The sequence below is a fragment of the Phyllobates terribilis genome, unplaced genomic scaffold (genome assembly GCF_046119375.1).
Source record: "Phyllobates terribilis strain yellow unplaced genomic scaffold, ASM4611937v1 Scaffold_11__3_contigs__length_659146591, whole genome shotgun sequence".
NCBI classification, from domain to species: Eukaryota; Metazoa; Chordata; class Amphibia; order Anura; family Dendrobatidae; genus Phyllobates; species Phyllobates terribilis.
The window spans coordinates 514,461,870-514,480,911 of record NW_027362771.1 but is presented as its reverse complement, the minus strand read 5'-3'; the positions used below and the strand labels follow the sequence as shown (position 1 = coordinate 514,480,911).

General features: G+C 42.5%; 1 protein-coding gene across 2 annotated transcripts in view; it reads right to left on the bottom strand.

Annotated features, from left to right (window-relative positions):
* Positions 1–1,847: 1,847 nt before the first annotated feature.
* SLC23A2 (solute carrier family 23 member 2) overlaps positions 1,848–19,042 on the bottom strand; it is a 122,825-nt gene continuing 105,630 nt past the window's right edge. For both annotated transcript variants that reach the window (XM_073653653.1, XM_073653651.1), the window contains exons 11-16: positions 11,967–12,114; positions 11,660–11,765; positions 9,993–10,122; positions 9,771–9,908; positions 7,741–7,836; positions 1,848–5,704 (exon numbers count right to left, since the gene is read on the bottom strand). In XM_073653653.1, the coding sequence (XP_073509754.1) occupies positions 5,472–5,704; positions 7,741–7,836; positions 9,771–9,908; positions 9,993–10,122; positions 11,660–11,765; positions 11,967–12,114 (851 nt within the window). In that variant the 3' untranslated portion in view covers positions 1,848–5,471. The remainder of the gene's footprint in view (positions 5,705–7,740; positions 7,837–9,770; positions 9,909–9,992; positions 10,123–11,659; positions 11,766–11,966; positions 12,115–19,042) is intronic.

The following is a 19,042-nucleotide window of genomic DNA, read 5'->3' as shown; positions in this document are numbered from 1 at the left end:
TATAATACTCAAAATTGAGGCCATTACTCTGGTGCATTGAAACAGCGCATGGGTTTTGCTTGTACCCAAGTGTTTAAAACTTTTTAGAAATTGGGCCAGAAAGTTGCAAACTACCCTTTAAACAGAGCTGTATCTCCAGTTCATGACTCCACTATTAGCCAGAATACGGAGATGCTACAAATTGACTCTTGCTCTTTAGGACCATGTATGTTCAAGGACAAGTCCATTGATTTCAATGTCCTCTGTGTAATACTTCATTTCCCCTGCGGAGGAGCTGTAGGGAACACAAACACCAGCTACTGAGCACCCACTGTAATCAGCGTACTCAGAGGATCCTCCTAACAAAAATCATTTATTTTCCCAAACTAAATTACCCTTTAAAAGGGACTTTGAAAATAATCTGGTTTAATGTCTACACGATAACACTTCCTACCTCTAAGTATTGGCTTAGAAGGACTGGGGTCAAGTGAACCAGTCATAACATTTGTCCTAGAAATTTACAGGGGTTGTCTAATTCTCTATCTCCTGGTTGAGTCACTGGTCTGAATTGTGCAACTAGGGTCAATCTAACCTCTGCATCCTCGGAGGAGTGCACGGGCATCAAAGCGGTCCAGACCCAGCCAGCTTCTGCACAGTGATTGCAAGTGTTTCTGCACCTTGCCTAGGAGACCAACCACCTCTGAAGAGGATTTTTACTTAAAAGTAAACTGCAAAGTTGATGGTTTTTCAATTCTACCCATTTACGAAGACAAAACAACCCCTTTAAATCCGCATACAGGTAAAAAATCCAAATACAAGCGTTAACACCACAGATGCAGCGACTAGCACAAAAAGTTTCTAAAGGGGTTGTGCAAGATTACAATCAGTAGCATACACGTCCATAGGTTGGGTCTGGTATTGTATTGCGTAATAACTGGAAGGGTTAATGAGATAATGTAAGGGTTTTAATAAAGATTTTTTCGGCAGCTGTCCTTTCTACAACCGCATCTTAAAGGGGACATAGACCGTAATGTGTAAACTCTTCGAAACATAGTAAACTGGGATGTGTATAATTAGTTGGGAGCCTGAATACTGACACACTACGCGGTAGTTTTATATAATACTGCACTTTTTTTTTCATATAGAAGACGTTAGGTTTGCACATGGAAACAGGAGGACACACCGGCCGATCGGCTGCAAAGGTAAAGTGTATTGAGCCATGAAATGAATGGAGGACACCGCTCTGAACCAATTGTGCGTATAAACAATAGAATCTCAAAGGTCGGGCAGTACACGATTTCACAAGGAAGAGGGTCAGTGAATGAAATTCAGTCATAACCATTAGGGTATTCGGGGGGGATTAGCGCGGGCAGGCAATGGCATTGTTCTACTTGACATTCTGCAGTAAGCGGCCATGGATGGATCTGGAGTTATAAAGCCACTGGTGCCCAGCAACAGAAAACGTCAATCTGGAAGAGAACCGAATAAGGTCCCGGTAAAGGCAAGGGTACGACACGCTGAGATCTGCTATATATAAAAGGCAGCGGATGGTAATGTGGAGATGGAGAAATAATATCTGTTCCAGAAAGCCATGTCGGCTATGGTAATATAAGGCTATGTTCACACGGGGAGTTTCTCCTGCTTTTTTATTTTATGCAAATTAAAAGCTGCTTTTTACTGTACCAGCAAAAGCTATTTTAGGAATCTCATGCACATGCTGTTTTTTTTTTTTTTTTTTTTTTTAAAAAACTGCTGCATTCTTTTTCTTTTGCAGCGTTTTTTTTACTCATAGAAAGCAATAAAAATTTGCAAAAACAAATTTTTATTAAAAAAAATGATGTATGCGCTTTTTTTTTGTTGTTTTTTAAGTTTATTGTTTTAAAGCAATCCTTTCGTGTCTCCCCACTCCATGCATAGTTTAATTAAATTAGTAATAATTAAATCAGTGATACGTGGTAAAGTAAACTATGTCCGACCAATCCAACTTCCCCCGCTGTTTTTACATTTGCAGTTGCCTATTTTTTAATACACTCAATGTTCGTTCATGGCCGTGCTGCATACAGCTTTTTTGCTCAGAATAGTCACTTCTTTTTTCAGACTTTTTTTTTTTTTTTTTAAAGGAATCCTTTTTTTTCTCCACACATTAAGGTATAGTGTAACTGAATTAGTGATAATTAAATTAGTGATGTGTGTTAAAAAGTAAATAATGCCCTACCTAACATAAAAAAGCTTTTTTTCCCCCCTTAGGTAATTTGATCAAATTGCCCTTTTTTTTGCAAAAATGCTTCTCACATGTGTCTTCCATCGGTGACCTAACACCTTGTATTGTTACGCTTGCAAGGTGGAAGCAAAACGGAACTTTGGGATTCTGAAAAAAGCAGCAAAATGCACAGATAAAACGCAGCAAAAATAAAAATGAAGCATTAAAAAAAAAAAGGAACAAAACCTGCATTTTGGCTGGAGATTTTTGACTGCTAAGAGATCAGGTTTTGGCTGTAGAAAAAATGCAACGTGTGAACTTAGCCTTAGGTGGTTTTCCCAAACACAGATTAGACAAGGGCTGCACTACAACTATGGTCGCGTGACCAAAAATCAAAGTATAATGTGGCTACATCGCAGAATAATGCAAGTCAACGAGGTCGCATTGCATCCCGCACACTATCGCGAGCAGCAAGTTGCAAAAAAAATCAGACTTATTGTGACTTGCGATGTGATCATTCTCATTGGGTAAGCGATCTTTGCTGCCTTTAGCAACCAATCACAAGTTATTCGTAATAAAGTTTAAATTTGTTAACTTTTTTGTAACTCTGCCCCAAGGTGTGTCTGTTCTTAGTGAGCAACCATTGTGTCCTAGGTTGTTGTTTTTTTGCTGATGCTGCCTTGTAACTGAATAATCCCCAAGTATACAGATATATCGGGACTTGTATCAAACCGGACTTGGAAAAAGTGTCCTGATTGCCCGCAGCAATTAATTTCCACCAAACAAATAAAACATGCGTTTTGATTGGTTTCTATGGGCAACAAGGCGGCTTTTTCTTTGAGACGATATTGATAGACGAGGCCCATTCTATAAGAAACCATAAATTACTGTATGTCCGTCCTCTGGTAGGACCGGAGAGAACATGTCAATTGTAAATCAGAATCAATTACCTTTTAAAGTGTACCTGCCACCTGCCCAGAGCGAGCGCTGATCCGCTAATATCGAGGACAATGAATGGGGTGATATCAGTGGTCCTAAGGCCTCTTCACTATTTGCTTTGGCTACTGATTTATGCATTAGGCTGGTTTTCGGGTATAATTGCATTACAAAAAAGGATGGCACTAGTAGCTAATGCCATATTTATAAAGCCTTCAACACCCAAGCAGCTTTTTAAGATTTCGGTTCCAAAAAGTTAAGTAATGGTAAGTACAAGGTGCACCGTATTAGCGGCAGGAACGCCCCTTGGTAGAATCCTCCTATGTTCACATGGAGAATTTTGAAAACTTTTTTTTTTGTTAGCAAATCAGCTCCAAAATCCTTCTCAAAAACACTTGGTAACCTCTGCCTGTTCTTATAAAAAAGTTTTTTTCTTGAAGAAGTTTTGAAAGACACCTGGTGGAAACTGCTCCAAAAGGACGCAAAAACACTTCGGGAAAGGGTTTCTAGGGAAGTTTTTCTACATTTTTTTTTCCTGAAGTATTTTATGCTTGAAAAATGTGCCTTTATTTCCAAAAAACTTGATGTGAACATAGCCATAGGGAAAATTGCACACTTGACACTGCAAATCCTTAAATAATTCACTTCTGTTGTGCCTTTTTTCTTTTTGTGTTTAACGGGAAATTTTTGAAAATCTTGGGGGAAAAAAAATGTAAGTAGTCAGTGAGAAAAGAGAAAATGAAAATCAAAGTTTCTAATATTTTCCTTGTCAGTGTAAACCCCTCCCCCCCAAAAAAACACATTTTAAATAGAAAAAAACAAAAATAAAAAAAATGTTTAATTATTTTCTACAATACTTATTTTTAGTGTAAGATAAAATTATAGTATATGTAAAAAAAAAACACTTTCACTGACTGTACAAAATAATCAGTATAAAAAGGTAAGATTTTGTAAGATGTAAAAAAAAATTATATACACATTATATTCTGCATGTACCATATTTTTTTTTTAATCAGTGTTTAAAAAAATAAAAAATAAAAATTGATTTAAGATTTTCAAAACGTTTCCTCATCAGCCTCAGCCGTTCTCCGGCGGTCTATGTGCCCATCCGGCAGTCAGTCATTGGCTGCACAGGTCACCTGCACATGGTCATCCCTGAAGGGAACCATGAGAGCGTCAGCGGATTTAAAAAGTGATTTAGGAATTTTTTTTTATTATTTTTTGCTGCAGTTTGGGATTTTTTTGAGGCCTCAAACAACCCTTTTAACATGGGTAAAAAATGCAACTACAAAAAGTGCAAAGTGAATGTATAAAAAGTTTTTTTTTTTTGTAATGCAGCATTCCACCACTTCAGGTGAATAAAGCCTTTATTCTTCAGTGATATCACTTGTTCCTCACATATTGTTAAATATGAATATTTAGCCAATATGGCCATTTCTATTACATGTCAGTAACATGTACACTTTAAGAATACTATCCCATGCGGATGGGACTGAACGTAGTTTCGCAGTTTAAAGTAGAATTTCACTGGATATCTTAATAGTTGCACAGGTATGTACTATGGATTCCAAAGGGTTTTGCAAATTGGAAACTCAAATCCCTAAAAATCCATGACATATCATTGAAATATCATTAAGGCAAATGGAATCCAATAAATAGGATTTAAAAAAAAAAAAGAAGGAAATAAATATTACAAGAATTTTGCTGCGCTGGTAAACCAGATAAATGATATGAAAGGTAAGATGGCTGTGCAAACGACAACATAAATAAATGTACATATACTTCAGAAGTCATCTCCATTTACATGGCCGATGGCCAGAAGTGAGCACCACCTAGTGGCTATACTGGCCTCTACACAAAGGAAATTAAACCCAGTCCCCTCTCCGCAGCTTTAGTCTCCTGGTGGAAAGATGGGTTGATGGGAAGGACAATCTTCATATTAAACATTGCACTTTAGGTTTTTTGGGAGGAGACTGGTGGAATAGAAAGCTATTGAAATATTTCAGAACCGAGACAGAGGGGCAACGTGCCTACAGCTGGCATGGTACCCGTTTAAGCCGGCCATGCACAGAAGAAGGATGAGTTGGCAAAGGTCAGGCAGGACATATTGCTTTTAAAGATTAACAAGAGTAAAATGGGGTTTTAAAAAAAATTGGGTGAAAATGCAGGAAGAGAGGCACAAGGTCAAGGCGGTCCAAGGGATAGGCCCACAGTACACCCTCATGTCTCAGCCCTGGAATTTTTCCATGTAAGTATACGGAGTAGAACACACAACTTCCGGTTCAAAACTTGGGGAATCTGGCAAAGAGATCGCAGAGACATTACTGCACGACAAAACTGAATGTGGAGGCCGGGGTTATACTGTGGGCTCGGATTCCTCCTCCCCTCTCCGACTCTTCCGGCTCTTCTTCGCGGCCTTCCACTGGTATCCTGCAAACGTGGGACTGATGGGAAGGTAGCTGAAGCACTTGTACTTCCGGAGAAAGTTCATAATGAACGGCAGGTCGTAGGAATCCATGCCTTCACCAGCAGACGCTCCTTTGCCTACTCCACGCTTCCATTTCCGGATCCCCCTTTCTTCAGGCGTGCCTGGAAGGACAATGATCTGTAGTTATACAGTGCTACTCGTATTAAAGACCCTTTAGTCTTTGTAACATCAACTCTGTAGCCCCTGCCCATAGGGGAACGCACAGCATGGCATGTTTCCTGGGCTAAACTGGTCATATAATGATCTGCTAAAGGGGTTGTCCCATAAACATACATCAACCTATCCACTGAATAGGTCATAAATGTATAACTGTTGAGGGTACAATCGCTGGGACCCCCAGGAAACAGGGCGGTGGAGTCAGTGTCCATTTTAGTGGAGTCTGAGTTGGCATAAAATGGACCGACTCCTAAAATATAATAAATTGGGTTCAGTAGTAAAATGCAGGATGTGCTGGAAAAGTTTTCATAAGAATTTGGTAAAGTTATGAAATGTACTATAAATGTCTGTCCTATTCCTTTTAGTGGAGATGAATCTGTGCTGAACTGAATGTACACGCTCAGTAGTGAGGCAGGGCTGTGGAGGTGGAGACAGAGGTTTGGCTTACCGACTCCACATCCCTGCCAGGAAGCCCAAGAGCAGCGGTCCAAAATCCTCTGTGTGAATGGAGTGGTAGCGAACAAGTGTGACCTCTGCTCTATTCACTGTCTAGGTATGGTGATCACTACACCTTCATTCAAATAGAGGACTTGGGACCCCAGTTCTAGGGATCAGTGGGTGTCTCAGCAGCCAGACCCCTGTAGATCTTAAAATTACCATCTGTTCTGCGAATAGGTAATAAATGGTGATTATTAGTGATGATCGAGTAGGTTTCATTAATCCTTTCAACGAGCACGCTCGGGTGCTCGCCGAGTATTCTGGCATGCTCGGCATTTCTTTTAATGTCGTCGCGCCTGCAAGTGTCACGGCTGTTAGACAGTTGTGACACATGCAGAGATTGCTCGTCGAAAGGGTTAATGAAACCTACTGGATCACCACTAGTGATTATGAGACAACTCCTTTAATTAAAGGAAATGCATCAGAAACATAAACCTGGCTCATATACACGAGTTCTGAAATTATCAAAGTTTAGAAATAATAATTCATACAAATAAACTAGATCTGCCCAAAAATAGCCCCTATAACTGAAGTGTCCAGCACTACTTCTAAGTTTCCGGAGTCGAGCTTGCACAGTAAAAAACAACCCCTTCTGAATACATGTTTTTCCCTTGTAAAATAATAACACCTATACTAACCTCCGGTGCCGATGTCGTTCCAGTGGTGCCAGCACTGGCTCTCCCGGGGATCACGTAGCATTATGTCATGCAATCCCTGCAGACAAGCAGAGCTGGCTTCACTCTCCCCTCTTTTTGACGTATCAAATACATACAGAGGAAAGTAGAAAGCAGCAGCTCTGACTTCTTCTGAATGTATGTGGTTTGTCTGAAGGTGGGGAGACTGAGGCCAGGGCTGATTAGATCCCTGCAGCCAATGTTACGTGATCCCCGGGAGAGTCAGTGCAGACACCGCCAGAACGGTGCCGGAGGTTATTATAGGTATTATTTCACAAGAGTGAAACATAGTGATTGAGAAGGGCTTGTCCGAGTAGTGGACAACCCCTTTAAAGATTGTAAAGCTCGCTATGCTTTAGGGCTCAGTCAGATGTCAGTGATTTTCCTTGGACACAAAAAATGAAAAAAAGATCGTCTTCAGTGTTTAAGATCAGATTTCCATCATTATTTGGGTTGTGGCAGTCCTTACCAACAGAATTCCATCTGTTTTTCTCATATGGGAAAAAAAAATGGAGGTCGCTTTTCTATCAGTCAGTGAAAAATGGTGAACACGTAACACAAGGTTCCCAAGTTATGTAGAAGAGGGACGGGTGGAGGCACATCACAAGTATTAATCAGGACCTGAGGTTTTGTTGCAGTCCCCTCAGTAGATGCTTAGCCAGTGCAGTTGTGAGCTCTTTATTCTTTCTTTCTTTGGACACAGCCTGAGATCCAGTCACAGAAGTGGATAGAAGCAGATATTAGCCAAAAGCCATTTCTGCTCCTTGCAGTAGGAGCTTTAACATCAGTTCCATCAGGAAACCACTCACCAGGAATAGTGTTATCCAGGATGAACGCCACACAGCCTCCCACAAACATGGCTGTGGTAAGCAGCACATTTAATACTTGATCAATCTCAGCAATACCTGGAAAAGGGAAGGGGACATGTCACTAAATTCCTTCCCTATAAAATGCAATCACGTAGGTACTTAAGTAGGATCCTATCCCATAAATCAAATGGAGAAAACTTGGCACAAGATGTATACTGGAAGCAAATGTATTGGCTGCAAACAATCTAACATGTAGATGTTCCGGTCAATCAGTGACCTTCATCAGTAGTGCGGATTGCAGTGAAGAGGGACAGAGAAAAAAACGCTGTAGAATAGCAGTGCGTGCTGAAGTAACGCTACCCTCTACTGCAGCACGCACTGCTATTCTACAGCGTTTTTTTCTCTGTCCCTCTTCACTGCAATCCACACTACTGATGAAGGTCACTGATTGACCGAAATGTCTCACCACCCCGATGCAGTTTCGCCTTTTGCTTCTTCCGGGGGCAAGTCAACACACACCTGGAAAGGCGAGAGGTGAAACTGCGTCGGAGTGGTGAGGCACAGATCCTGGGACCTTTTCTGGTAGCACATTATTTAGGTAATATACCTTTTATGGATTGGTTTGATGTATGCTACCTTTAGGTAACGTTATATATGAGACCGGTGTACAATAAACCTTTCGGTCGGCATTATACCCTACTAATAATATAGCACTTTAGCAATCTATACGCTCGGCTCCCCTTTGTCTACGGATCTATATATTGTACTTTATAGGATATTCTGTCTCTCTCTTTGGAGGTTTATTTTCCATGTCATTTCTATCAGTATGTTATTTTAGGATTTATTTAATAATATATTTTTCATCTATATTCCTGGAATCTCTTCATCCTGAGAGATGCAATTATTTTGTCACAGGTTATTTTGTTGTACAATTTTCCTAATGTCTCAAGTGTTCTTTCAGTTGCCATGTGTCATAGGAACCTCACCATACCGATCAGGTGATTGATGGGCTGCAGCGCTCGTCAATGCTGTGCACCCTACATTTACTCACACAATACTTTTTTTAGCGATGACTCAACTACGAATTAAAACATGGGAACTGTGGAGCAGTAAAATGACATCAGGTGCTCTGAACTAAGGAGTCAAAATGTGAGTTATTTGTTAACAGTTTGCTGAAGAGCGGCACAATAATGAGTGTCTGCAGGAACAGGGAAGCATGGGGTGGAGGGTCCTTGCAAGTTTGGGGCTGCAGGATTTTTTGGGATTAATGGGGTATTCAATATTGAGAAATACAGGCAGATATTTCTCCATCATGCAAAAACATCAGGGAGGCGTCTGATTGGCTGTATGTTTGGGGTCGTTGTCCTGTTGCAGAATAAATGTGGAGCCAGTCATTAATAACTAACTTCAGTGTAAAGAACAAGGAGTCCTAGAAGTGAGGATATAATCCTCACACAGCCCTGATCTCAACCTTATTAAGTCCGTGTGACATTACACGAAGAGACAGAAGGATTTGAGCAAGCCAATATCCATAGAAGATCTGCGGTTAGTTTTTCAAGATGTTTGGAGCAACTTCCCTACTGAATTCCTTCAAAAAACTAAGTGCAAGTGTACCTAGAACAATGGATGCTGCTTTGAAGACAAAGTTCGGTCAGACCAAATATTGATTGGATTTAGATTTCTCTTTGGTTCATTCATTTTGCATTTTTTTTTTCAAAAAATAAAAAAAAGTATTAAACACTTCTATTTTGGCCAGTCTGATCACAGACCGTGAATTGCGGACATGTAAATCCAGCCTTACCCTGAGCTACAGTACCATGCTCAGCCATTACAAAATGTACAGAGCGGTGCCTTATACCAACTGAAGGGGCACGGTGCTTGCCGAAGCATCGCGGCTCAATCATTTGATCAGTAGGGGTACCAGGAAGTTGGACCCTTTCAATCTGATGGCCTATCCTAAGCCCAGGCAATCTATATCACAGTCCCAGAAAACCCCTTTATTATAATAAATCTGTTAGATCGGCACTTACCAGTCACCAGTGGGTTCTGCTTTAAATAACTAGGAAGCATGAGCCCAAAGAAAATAGAGAAGCCGAGAACAAATAGGTTCCTGGATGAGTTTAGGTCCACAAACTGAAGGTTAGAGAGTCCCACAGCGGTGATCATGCCTGCGATGGAGAACATACGATGGGATAATCGCTACAGGACTTATTAATCTTACTTCTACTGTATGTCACGTTTCACCATCTTACCAAATAAGGTGCAGAACAAAGCACCGAGAACTGGATCCGGCAGAGAGGCAAACAGGGCACTGAATTTCCCAATCATGCCCAACAGCAGCATGAAGGCGGCACCGTACTGAATAACTCTGCGACTGGCAACCTGTGAAGAAACACAAGATGGCCGTGGTACTAAAAAGTCTGCATAAAAGACACCCAAAGATGTCACTACGAGTCCACGTATCTGCCATTATTTGTAAAGCGGACCTACTAAATCTGGATATACCAGAGCCTGTAGGACTCAGCACTTTTAAACTCTGCAAATATGGATTTTTCTTCTTCGAATAACCATTAATACTTACAGGCTTCTAAGGAAAACAGTTGTCGTTTCTAGCTTACAGATAATCTCCTTAAATTAGGGCACGTAAGCTGGTGAACGGTCCGGGCTGACGGGAGGAGGCGGAGGGGGTTATGTAACCAGCCGCACCGCACGGGGCTAGTAAGTCATAGAAGGACAAGCTCACAGGAGCAAGGCCGGCCGTCCAGTATGTGCAGCACCCGCCAGCTATTGGTTATTAGGGCGTGTAACAGATACGTTCATTTCCACATGGCCAATAGATGGCGCTACAACAGATCTCACTCACAGAGCTCCTGTTCGCAGTCTAACCCAGAAGCATTGGCACACTTCTGCATCGGAGTAGACGTGTAACCAGGTTCTCCCCCAAATCAGGGAGTATTTGGTTTGTGGCCCGATTCCGGTTTGTAAATGCCCAGAATAAGACCGTTACCCCTTACTTTCTCTCCCAATCCAAGAGCGAGCCCCGACAGTCACTGTCAGAAAGGAGGATCTCTCCATTAATTTCTAAAGGAGCAACAAAATTGCCATGCGAGTGCTCTCAGCAATTCTCAGCTACAATTTCACACATCCGTCTGGATAATGCCAGGATATTCTGCACATATACATGTATGGGAATTGCAACAGATACCAAATTCTAGATTATTCCCAATCCGTTCACTTCTCACACGCTCGGCAAGCAGCTGGGGAGGAAGGGGGAACGTAGTATTGCAATTAAAGGCTATGCACACCTTTGACAACAACATTTTTTTTACCTATTAGCAACTGCATTCGGTTAATGACATTGCATTAAGTTTCATTCTACAATCTTTCTTTCATTCATTTTGCAGTTTGCAGCCTGATCCAAGTTTCAGATTTATTCTCGTGGGAGTGTCTCTCTCCGTAATACAGGCTGGACGTGAGGTTTAAGTGTATTCAGAGTGCTGAGGTCTTCATTAGTTTATATATCAGCACATCTTCTATCCTGCACTTAATTGTTCTCCAGGTGGTTTCTTCCCTTTCTATAGCGACAATTCTCTGCCCTCCACGATACGCTCTCCCCTCTCCACTGCAAATTTGTCTACAACTCCTTCCCCCTCTCTGTTGCTACTTGTAGCAATGAGAAGGGAGAGCAGAGAATTGCCAGAACCATGAGATAAAGGACTTACAGACACTCTGCAGTAGCAAAACGGTAGAACATTTTTAAAGAGGTTTATTTAGAAAGTATTATTATTACTATTATTATTATAAGAAAGTTGTTTAACTTTGCACTTAGGAAACAAATAAACAAAAAAAAGGTGCAAAGTTATACATAGTCTTACATGGGTAATGCAGTACTGTAGTCCATGTATTCAGCCGACCTTACCTTGGTTATCCCCAGAACACCAATGTTGGGACTGGACGACGTGGATCCATTTCCGGTACCGAACATCCCATCCAGCACACAAGACAGGCCTTCTATGAAAATCCCCCTGCCATGCACACAATAGGTCAGTTAGTAGACATAATACATCAATATATACACTCACTATGCGATTGTTGGATAACCTGCATAATACACTGCAATATCCGGCCGTGCAACATGACTTGAATACCAGACGGAGCAGGAACCCATATCACGTGAGAATGGGATAAGAAACACAAACTTACAAGAGTGAAAGAAAATTATTAACCTATTAATGGCATGTATAGGAGGAGGCGGAGCACAAGACAGCCGGGCACAGGCATAGTAATCGCCAATAGACTCGATGATACTGGCCACCACCGCGCTCAGCATTCCAATCACCCCCGCAGCCGACACTGTCGGGAGACCCCACTGAACTGCAAGAGAACACATGGAAGATCCATTACAGACAGGACGCTAAGGGGTTAAGGTTTACAGATGATGCACAGTCATAAACCAGTTTCAGTATGATCCTATTACCACCAGGTGTAATTCAGTGCTGACCCACGTCCCATTGACCTTGTTCATGGAGCAATAGCGGTTACGGTTGGTAACATTCACAATGTATTGTAATTCTGAGGTTTTCCCGTCACCTACAAGACGTTAGCATTTACCAGACTAATTGGTGACACACGTGACCCTCATAACTAAGCTGGAGCTAAACCTGATGATTCTTAGAGGGGTTTTCCCACTAAAAGTTCATTTTAATCAATAGATCTTGGAATAATAATTATTTCCACAATTGGATGTGTTTAAATAAAATGTTCGTGTGATGAGATAATCTTAGAAATATTCCCCTGTGTAATGGTCGTGTCTGACCATACAGGGACATGGTCTGATCATACCACAGCTCCTGGGCAGGGGAGAAAGAAACAGTATACAAACATTGCACCTGGGGATCACAGATGATTCTTTCTGGGAGGTAAAACATTGCTTAAAAACAGGCAGGGAAAGGTTTTGCCTCACAAAAAGAATCAGCTGTGATCCCCTTCTGTCCTGTCTGTATACTCTTTTGCTTCCTCCCCTGCCCAGGAGATGTGGTATGATCAGACCATGTTCCTGCACGGTCAGACACGGCCATTACACAGTACACAGCAGGGGCACATTTATAAGATTATCTCAGCACAGGAACATTATTTTTTTTTGACACATCCAATTGTGGAAATTATTTGTATTCCAAATCTATTCATTAAAATTAACAGTTTGTGGGAAAACCCCGTTTACAGTCCCCTGTTTCTGCAGTGCGGCCCTGTAGAGATAACGTCTTGCACTTGGCGCCCCTGCTGTTCGTATACATGCATAAGAAAGATGCCTGAATGCATCAGACCAGCAAACAGACACAACTTCTGCTCTTAGAGAGGTCGTCACATGCAGGTGAACAAGAAACCAGGGGAATAGGATGAACAATAAATCAAAGGGAATCTGATCAGAAAGCACCTGGCTGCTACTTACTACTCCGTACGCTCTCAAGTCCTATGAAAGCAGTTAGGGTGTACTTAATTTTTCACACACTGCTTCTGCATTTCGGCCTAGTTTTTGTTAAAAAAAAATAATAATTTGTCATATAATGTTGCTCATCGGAAGTTGCATATTTTAAAACCTAAGGACCAGACAGATTTTTTTTCCTTTTGAACATTCTGATCAGTAAAATTATAACATGCAAACACAGTATGTCACATACCGGCAGGAAGCTCAGACTTTATACCTGGCTACCATAGTTAGGAATGACTAGTCATTTTGGGAAGCAAACCAAGTGTACAGTTGTAATTGATTCACATTGCCTTATAACAGAACCATTACAAGCAAACAGAGCATGTGTAAGGGATCAGTATTAGGGTCTGGTATGTCAGGACAACCTATCTGGGCATATGGACATCACCGATGAGGGTCCCCTGTGTAGGATCGGTTCTGGAGGACTCAAGTCATCCCGTACCCATCTAATACTTAATTTCCCCTGCGGAGGCCTCTGTAGGTAAAGTACATGGCTGGCAGTGGCTACCTTCAGCCAAATCAGCTGTTTGCAGGTGATGCGAGAGGGTGAATGATCGCCCCAGGGGGTGCGTTCTGCAAAGGGATGTCTCTGATGAGACTATTGCTTTAATCAGGACTATGGACGCAGGCTTCGGCGCTGAGCCTGCATCTTTCCTTGCACATGACAGCTGATCTGATCAGCGGTCATATGCACCAAACACCCGCGGCTGTCAACAGCAGCATTTAATTTGCGCCAATAGGAAGCGAATCACAAGACCCGTCCATCGGCGTCCCTGTCACGTGATTGTAGGGCACCGATGGGTTGTCATAACAGACGGGGATCTGCAGAAAACCCCCATGCCCGTCATTGTAAACCTACTATGAACGCCAGCCCGTGGTTGGCATTCATAGTAGGACATGATTTATGCTTCACATAGCAGGGCTTAACAGGCAATCAGAAGATCGCAGCTTCAAGTCTCCTAAGGGGACTATTGAAGCAATTGAAAAAAAAAAGTTTTAAAAAAATATATATATATAAAAAAAAAGTTCAAATAACCCCCTTTTTTTGCTCCCAAATAAAAAAATAAATAAATACACATTTGGCATCGCTGAGTTCAGAAACGGCCAATCAAAATATAAAGTAAATTAGTCCGATCGGTCAATGGCGTAACGAGAAAAAAAATCAAAACGCCAGAATTCCGTTTTTTTGGTCACCGCAACATTGCAATAAAATGGAACAACAGGCAATCAAAACATCGGATCTACCCCAAAATGGTATCCGTAAAAACGTCAGCTCAGCAAGCAAAAAGCAGGCCCTCGAAAAACGGAGAAGCTACAAGTCTGAGAAAATGGCAACTTTGTTTTTCTTACAAAACTTTGGATTTTTTTTTCACCAATTAAATAAAAATAACCTAGACATGTTTGGTATCTGCATACTCGTAATGACCTGGGGAATCATAACGGCAGCTCAGTTTTAGCATTTAGTGAACTTGGCAAATAAAAAACATTGTAGAATTGCACTTTTTTTTACAATTTCACCGTACTTTAAATTGTTTTCCAGTACACTATATAGTAAAATCAATGGTGACGTTCAAAAGTAGAACTCGTCCCGCAAATAAGCCCTCACATGGCCATATTGATGGAAAAATAAAAAAAAAAAGTTATGGCTCTGGGAAGAAGGAGACAAAAAACAAAAATGCAAAAAAACGGAAAATCGCCCGGGTTAAAGGCGCTGTCCAAAATTAGAAAAACATAACTGCTTCCCTCAAAAACTATGCAAACCCTGACCATGGATTATGCATGGTATTGCAGAGCTTGGCTCCATTCACTTCAATGGGGCTCAGCTATAATACTACACACAACCCATGTTCGGGAGTGGTGCCGTTTCTGTAAGAAAGTAGCCATGTTTTCTAGTCTTGGATACCCCCAGTAAAAGGGGGATCACAGGAGAAATGTAGTAGTATGAGACGGCAATTCAGATGAAGAGAAGGCCAGGCAATGTCGGCCATAGCAGGAGCAGTACTCTCATCTTCCTTATAGTGAAGGATCCTGACAGAAAGACCCTCCTCTGTGACCTCCATATGCCATTATAGTGCTTACAAAGTGGAGCTGTGGTGGCAGGACAACCCCTCTAAGTCCATGATTATAACATGAGCACCTTCTGTGAAATGCCCACCAGGTGGCAGATAGCTTGGCATTCTCTATGATTTGCGAGGCTCCCGACCACCTCGTTATAGGATAACCCTTACCCTGTATAACCTAATTATAATGACACAGACCTCGGAGTTTTCATTTTGTTACAAATCTATACAGAAATGTTACATCTGATCCAGCTGAATGACAACCACTACGCCCAACGTCATCATTTTCACAGGGGTTGTCATCGGCTTTTGTTTTTAGTCTCATTCTTAGTTATGCAGCGATACTTCAACTACGTCCATACAACTTATATATAGGACTAAAGGAAAGCTGGGTGACAACTCACGTAGGAGCAATACTAGAAGTCACCCAGTAAGGGTGGACACTGAAACCACAGACCCCCCCCCCCCCCAATGCAAAATTTAGAATGAGCCCCATCTCACACTTAAAGGGAATCTGTCAGCAGGTTTTTGCTATGTTACCTGAGAGCAGCATAGTGTAGGAGATGAGTCCGTAATTGCTGTGATGTGTCATTTACTAGGCCATGTGTTGCTGTTTCAATACAATCAGTGTTTTATCAGCAGGAGATTATCACTACAGGACAACTTGGCACGTGCAGAGTAGTCTAACCCCACCCCCAGCACTGATTAGCTGCGCTGTCACTATACAAGGTACACAGGAAACTGTGGTGCGGGCGGGGTTATACAGGGCTCAGCATTCAGAGCTCCGCTAGATCTGCAGCAGAGAAATCAGGGATTCTATCACAACTGCTGAACCCAGTATACTAAGTGACACATCGCCGGAATCAGGGTATTTGTCCCCACCTCATGGTGCTGTCAGATTACACAGCAAAAATCTGTTAACAGATTCCCCTTAGTAGAAAATAGCAGGACCTGGGGTTTTCTAAAAACAGAAGCAATTGTTGATACGCTGTGTCTCTGATGTCAGAAAAAGTGGCTCAGCGGCTGTGCCCTCCTATAAGAGGCTATGTCTGAGCAGGAGTGCGTTGAGGCCAGGGCTGGGGGATGAAGGGGGTGCGGGTTTAAAAAAGTCCCTAAAATGCCAAACACAAATGTTGGTAACTGCAACCCCAGAGAAGTCTGTGGTCTGCCTCACTATGCCGCTGTCACCCAGGTTTCAATTTGATTTATACAGAAAAGGTTAATCATTCTCTGTCATTGTTATCACAGGGAAACTGTAACCAGGTTTTTGCTATCCTGAGAGTAACACGATGTAGGGGCTGAGACCCTGATTTCAGTGATGTACTTACTGGGCTGCTTGCTGCTGTTTTGATAAAAATCACAGGCTCTTCTGCTGCAGATTAGCGGCTCTCTGAATAACCCCGCCCACACTACTGATTGGCTGCTTTCTGCCTATGCACAGTGTACACAGAAGGCTGCCAATCAGTGGTGGGGGCGTGATTGGCTACCAGGCAGCAGGCCAAGAAAGTCCTCTAGCGATAATCTCCTGCTGATAAAACGTAATTCTATCAAACAAATAGCACGCAGCCCAGTAAGTGACACGTTGCTGGAATCAGGGTCTCTGTCCCTATATTACACTGCTCTTTGATTAGAAGGCAAAAACCTTGCAATTTCATCAAAGTACAATTTTTTTTTGCAGTGACCAAAACAACAAATTAATGGAATATACAATGTTACCTTGATTTTTACAAGAATCGTTGTCATAGACTGATGCGTCCTGAAACCAGCTTTCGAAAACACAAGATATGCAAGCCCCTGTGTACACTGCTCTAATGGAGGGAAAGCCACAAGCGGTGAGATTAACGCTGTAACGGCAAAAGTACAAGATGATTTCTAAAGGGCTTAAGCCTAGGTGTTCTCTTCTCCAGTACAAATCCCACAACAGCCAGTGGGGGGCAGTAATAAACACGTCAACATTATTATTACTCCCCCTTCTACCATCAGTGGGGTCTAAGCACGCACAGTATGGGGCAGAGCAGTGTACACAGAGTGCGGTCTGGGGGGAATGGCACCGCTTAAAGGGGTTGGCCATTTCCAAATTTATTTTACAAATATCGATTTAATCCGGTTACTAACAATGTAATATTCTGGTCCAAAACACAGGCACTAATGGAGGGGAGTGAGACCAGTCTGCACACGTGCAGCGGTTATTCTATAGGAGTCACATGATCTCCATTAGAGCCCCCCCCCCCTCGTTACAAACATCAGCGCCACCTAGTGTGAGGGGGGCGACACTGTGGTAATCACATATTAGTAGCTGGATTAAGTGGAGGAGTCCTGGACACCTGTAAAACCAATTAGTAAGTAGCCCACCCCTTTAACTGTGGCCGTTGTCAGTATCAGACATGCTTATGCCAACACACAGCAGTTGATGGGGTACAAGTTAAGGCGGTTCCATGTTATATGAAGACGAAAATCAGACTTTTTCCACTTTGCATTACATATATTGGGCTCTGTTCACACAGCGCTCGAGACTTACGCCAGGAGGTTAACCTCTGATGCATGCCACTATACGTACCATCAGAGACATTAGGCTCATGTCCACTTTGATTAGGCTATTCCAGAATGTATAAAAATGCATCCCCAATAAGGCACTGGTGTAATAATGCCCGGTGAAGCTTTCCCTGAACATACGCATGACAATTGTTATGTGAACAGAGCCCTACATTGCTTCTGCTGACAAATATGCGCTTTATTAGTAGGCATGAGGAGGTAAAGCGTAGCTCCAGATTTGCCCATCACTATATAGTCTACAGCTCAGTATCATTACACAATAATATCCTGTAAACTCTGCTGGCTGCTAGTCAGCACATCCCTCCCATCTGGAAGCATGCCCTGCTTGTTCAGGGTCTGCACTTAGGATGCCAGGATCATTGCTATTGTTGCTACAATTAGATAAGCGTCGGCTGAACCTGTCGATATCCGTGGGAGCAGCAGAGTGTCGAAACGTGTATTTGGGTCTCCTGACTCAACCCCGACAGACGATGTTCAGGCAAGAAAGACCCAGCACGTCAGACTTCTGATAGTTGACCCTTTTTCTTTCCCTCTGGGAATCTATCAGCGTCTCTCGCATAGAGAATACTCAGCCGAGCCAAACGTTCCTGTGTATAGAGGAGTAGCGAGAGCTGAACGATTGTTCAGCTGACAGCCATCTATTGCCTACATGGCATGTCAAACTCCGGTCCGTGGGCAAAATCTGGCCCACAGGGTGGTTTTATTTAGCTCTGCGACACCAGAACCACCACGGAGCCAGTTATTCTGTATGGACGACTCTACGGGGCCCATTCTGTACGGAGGACTATGCGGGGCCCATTATTCTGTACGGAGGACTATGTGGGGCCCATTATTCTATACGGAGGACTATGTGGGGACCATTATTCTATACGGAGGACTATGTGGGGACCATTATTCTGTACAGAGGACTATGTGGGGCCCATTATTCTGTACGGAGGACTATGTGGGGCCCATTATTCTGTACGGAGGACTATGTGGGGCCCATTATTCTATACGGAGGACTATGTGGGGACCATTATTCTGTACAGAGGACTATGTGGGGCCCATTATTCTGTACGGAGGACTATGTGGGGCCCATTATTCTGTACGGAGGACTATGTGGGGCCCATTATTCTATACGGAGGACTATGTGGGGCCCGTTATTCTGTACGGAGGACTATGTGGGGCCCGTTATTCTATACGGAGGACTATGTGGGGCCCG